Source organism: Gopherus flavomarginatus, chromosome 15, assembly GCF_025201925.1.
Source record: "Gopherus flavomarginatus isolate rGopFla2 chromosome 15, rGopFla2.mat.asm, whole genome shotgun sequence".
NCBI lineage: Eukaryota > Metazoa > Chordata > Testudines > Testudinidae > Gopherus > Gopherus flavomarginatus.
Genome location: NC_066631.1, coordinates 14,322,580 through 14,325,932, shown reverse-complemented (window position 1 = coordinate 14,325,932; position 3,353 = coordinate 14,322,580). Strand labels below are relative to the sequence as shown.

The following is a 3,353-nucleotide window of genomic DNA, read 5'->3' as shown; positions in this document are numbered from 1 at the left end:
CTAGGCTCCACAGAGCCTGGTCTGGGGGATGAAAGGGCAGGTTTTTGTCTCACTTCCCCATCTGTCTGTGTCACTGTGACAAGCATTGCTGTGCCACACAGCACAGTAATAATCAGCCTCATCCTCTGCCAGGACACCAGAGATGGTCAAATAGCCGGTGTTACTGGATGTTTCTTTGGAACCTGAGAAGCGCGCAGGGACCCCAGAGCCCTGGTGCTTGTCAGAATCTGACTTGTAATACAGCAGGTATCGTGGAGAATTCCCAGGTTTCTGCTGCAACCAGAACACACGGTAGCCACTGATGCTGGTCCCACTGCTCATGGTGCAGGAGAGTTTCACAGTGTTTCCTGGGGACACTGACTCTGAGGTTGGCTGAGTCAGCACAGGCTGTGAGCTGGAACCTGGAAAAAAATAAGGTAGAAACTTTTCAACCCCTCCTTGTCCATTCCCAGCTTCTAGTGACACAGTTTGTACACTGGCTTCAGCAGTAACATGACTGTGGGTTTAACGTGCTCCCCTTGTTCTCACCTGTGCACCATGTCCCCAGTAGGACGATGAGGGGAGCCCAGAGCATGGTGAGGGGATTTCCGACCTTTGGGAGAAAAACTGATGGATCTATTGAGAATACCTGAACCTATCTGCCTCTTATATTTATCCTCCTGGGGAAGGCGCATGCAAGCCCTGCCTTTATGCTAATCTGCTCTTGTCTGATTAGTCCTTTTCCCCACAGGGAAATGCACGTAGGAGGAGAGAGCATCGTTGGTGGTGATGAGCTCCTGCTGTATAAAGTCACTGGTTCAGAGCCACCCCAACTGTGGCCAGTTCAGCTGAGATCATTTTCTTTCTTCATCCACAGTAGCAACCATGGGAGTTCAGGCTGGGTGACAGTTTCCATTCCAATCCCTTGTTTTCACCAGTTTGTAACTTTCTCCAACCCTCCCCTTTGAGCCTGACATTTCCCAGCTTTGCTAGAGGTTCATTGCTCACTCACAGTTTGAGCCAACACAACTAGAGAATCAAGGAGAATCAAATCAGTACTCATTGCCAATCATGGAACATTTTAAAGTAAAGCTAGTGGAGTGGGCAGGGGAAATTGTAAAGGTTAAGGATGTTGATAAGTCACTTTCTATCCACTTCAGGACCACATGAGAGGGTGAGATTTCTGTGGCTGGGGATGCATGTGCTTAGTAGCTGTTCTTTGCCAGCAGCCATGGTTTCTCTGCTCTCCAGGCCACACGGCAGGGCTACAGGTGTTTTGGCTTCTTCATTAGGGATTTTTATGGGGTGATAATCCTCATGGGAGACTTGGACTAATGAGGAATCTTGTTCACTGTCTGGGGGCAGTGGAAGGACATAGGGATTCTGTATGATGGAAATCTACCTGCCACATTGCACACCCACTCAAACCTGAGACCCATCAACACCAGGCCCGATACAGGACAGCCCTGAAGTACCTGCTGATCAGTAAATATGTGCTAATAGCTGTAGTGAGGAGGGATGCTTTCCTGAATCAGGACCTGAAATGTCAGAAATTGATTTCTAAAGATTTACTTGTTTCCATATTGGTTTGAGGAGGGTGGAACTAGACTCTATCCCATAATGCTCAGAGTCCCCACCTCTCAGGGGGCCCCTAGGGTTTCAGTGGGTTCTGTGCAGTCCTGTAAGCCACACAATGAAGCCAGTCCTGGGCTGGATAAAGGATTTTGCTGATGCTCTTCTAAGTAGTGCTGATCTCCCACGCAGGCGGGGGGTCTGTCAGATCCTTTCTCCGGTGTCCAGACTGCAGCGGGGTGGGGAGGGAATCAAAGCAGGACATTACTGCCTACCAGCAAATATTTACCCTCGTTTACTTCTGCGATGTTCACAATTTCAAAGACTAAATCTGACTCTGCTCTCACCTGGAGGCTGGAGCTCACCCCAGAGGCTCCTTGTCAGGGACTGCTCCCCTCATGGCAGAAGGCAGGGGAGCTCTCCAACATGGTGCACTTCGCAGGATGTTCCACATTTCGGCTGGATCCTGTTCTCTCGTTTGGTCAAGCCATGCATGTTCTGCAGTCCCCGTACCGTCTCCTGCACAGAGCATCCATTAGCCGCAGGGACAGGACCCGTTCCAGGAGCCCGAGTTCTACTCTCCCCTCCACTTGTCGCTCCTTAGAGCTCTGGGCATGTCACAGCCCTTATCACTGACCATTGCTAATATGACAGAGACAGACCCCGGTTCCAGTCACACTGCCTTCATAGGAGGGAGCTGTGGGCTGTCTGCATGTGGGGAAAACTAGGACAGTCCTCCAGCCAGCAAAGCTCAGAGCTCCTAGGTTGAGAGTGGGGATAATTCCACTCTCCTGCCTCTCTGAGGAAGGTTTATCCCATGGGACAGACTGTATAACTTCTCTGTCGGGCCCTGAGGCGAGGGAGGGATGATCTGTGCTTGGAAGTGCATGTCTGGGAAACAGGCCTCAGCCATGACCTTTTGCCAGGGGAGAGCTGACATCACTAGGGGAGATATCTGAGCAGGCAGTTGGTGGGGCAATAACACAGAGCTAGGCAGCAGGGAGGGGCACCAGGTTTTCCTTTCAGTGTTTAAACAGCCTATAGGTGAGGGCACACTGCTTACAAGTATATCCTCCTCCCAGCCCCCTCCTTCCTAAATACTGTCTGGATAAAAGCCCTGCAGTGTAGGGAGTTCTCCATGGGGATAGCGAGCAGGTGACTTGTACTCCATAGTTGGCAGGAAAGGTTTCTGGGTTGACTGGAAACAACCTCCTTTCATGCACCTTCCCCACCTCACATGTTAAAGACAATAACGTGACATGTTCCCTTTGAAATGGGAGGTTTGTGTCTCACTTCCCCATCTGTCTGTGTCACTGTGAGGCTGAGCACTGCTGCTGTCCCACACCTGACAGTAATAATCAGCCTCGTCCTGGGCCTGGACTCCAGTGATGGTTAACGTGGCCGTGTTACCAGAGTTGGCACCAGAGAATCGATCAGGGATTCCGGAGGGTCTGCTGCTATCGCTATATATAACAAGTAGTGGAGCACTGCCAGGTTTCTGTTGGTACCAGTGCACACTCTTGCTACCAATGTTGTTCCCTGAGCAGGTGAGTTGAGCCTTTTGCCCTAGAGACACAGACACTGAAGGCGGCTGGGTCAGCACGTACTGTGCCAGAGAACCTGGGACAGGAGAAAACATTGTGACAAAATAAGTCAGCAACATCGACTTTATCCCCAGTTAACATGATCTGCAGGCAGCTCAGGGGGAAGCTTGCCCTTTTGTAGTACCTGAGAAGTAAGTGAGCAGCGTGAGGAGCAGAGGGACCCAGGCCATGGTGGGAATCCAGACGAGCTCGGCTTCC

The 3,353-nt window shown here is 51.0% G+C and overlaps 1 protein-coding gene across 1 annotated transcript; it reads right to left on the bottom strand.

Annotated features, from left to right (window-relative positions):
- On the bottom strand, positions 1-3,353 carry LOC127034970 (uncharacterized). The gene is made up of 5 exons (XM_050924380.1): positions 3,280-3,353; positions 2,845-3,171; positions 992-1,008; positions 529-628; positions 1-401 (listed from the first exon to the last, which is right to left on the bottom strand). Exons 1-5 carry the CDS (start codon positions 3,323-3,325, stop codon positions 1-3), a joined length of 891 nt encoding a protein of 296 aa, XP_050780337.1. The 5' UTR covers positions 3,326-3,353.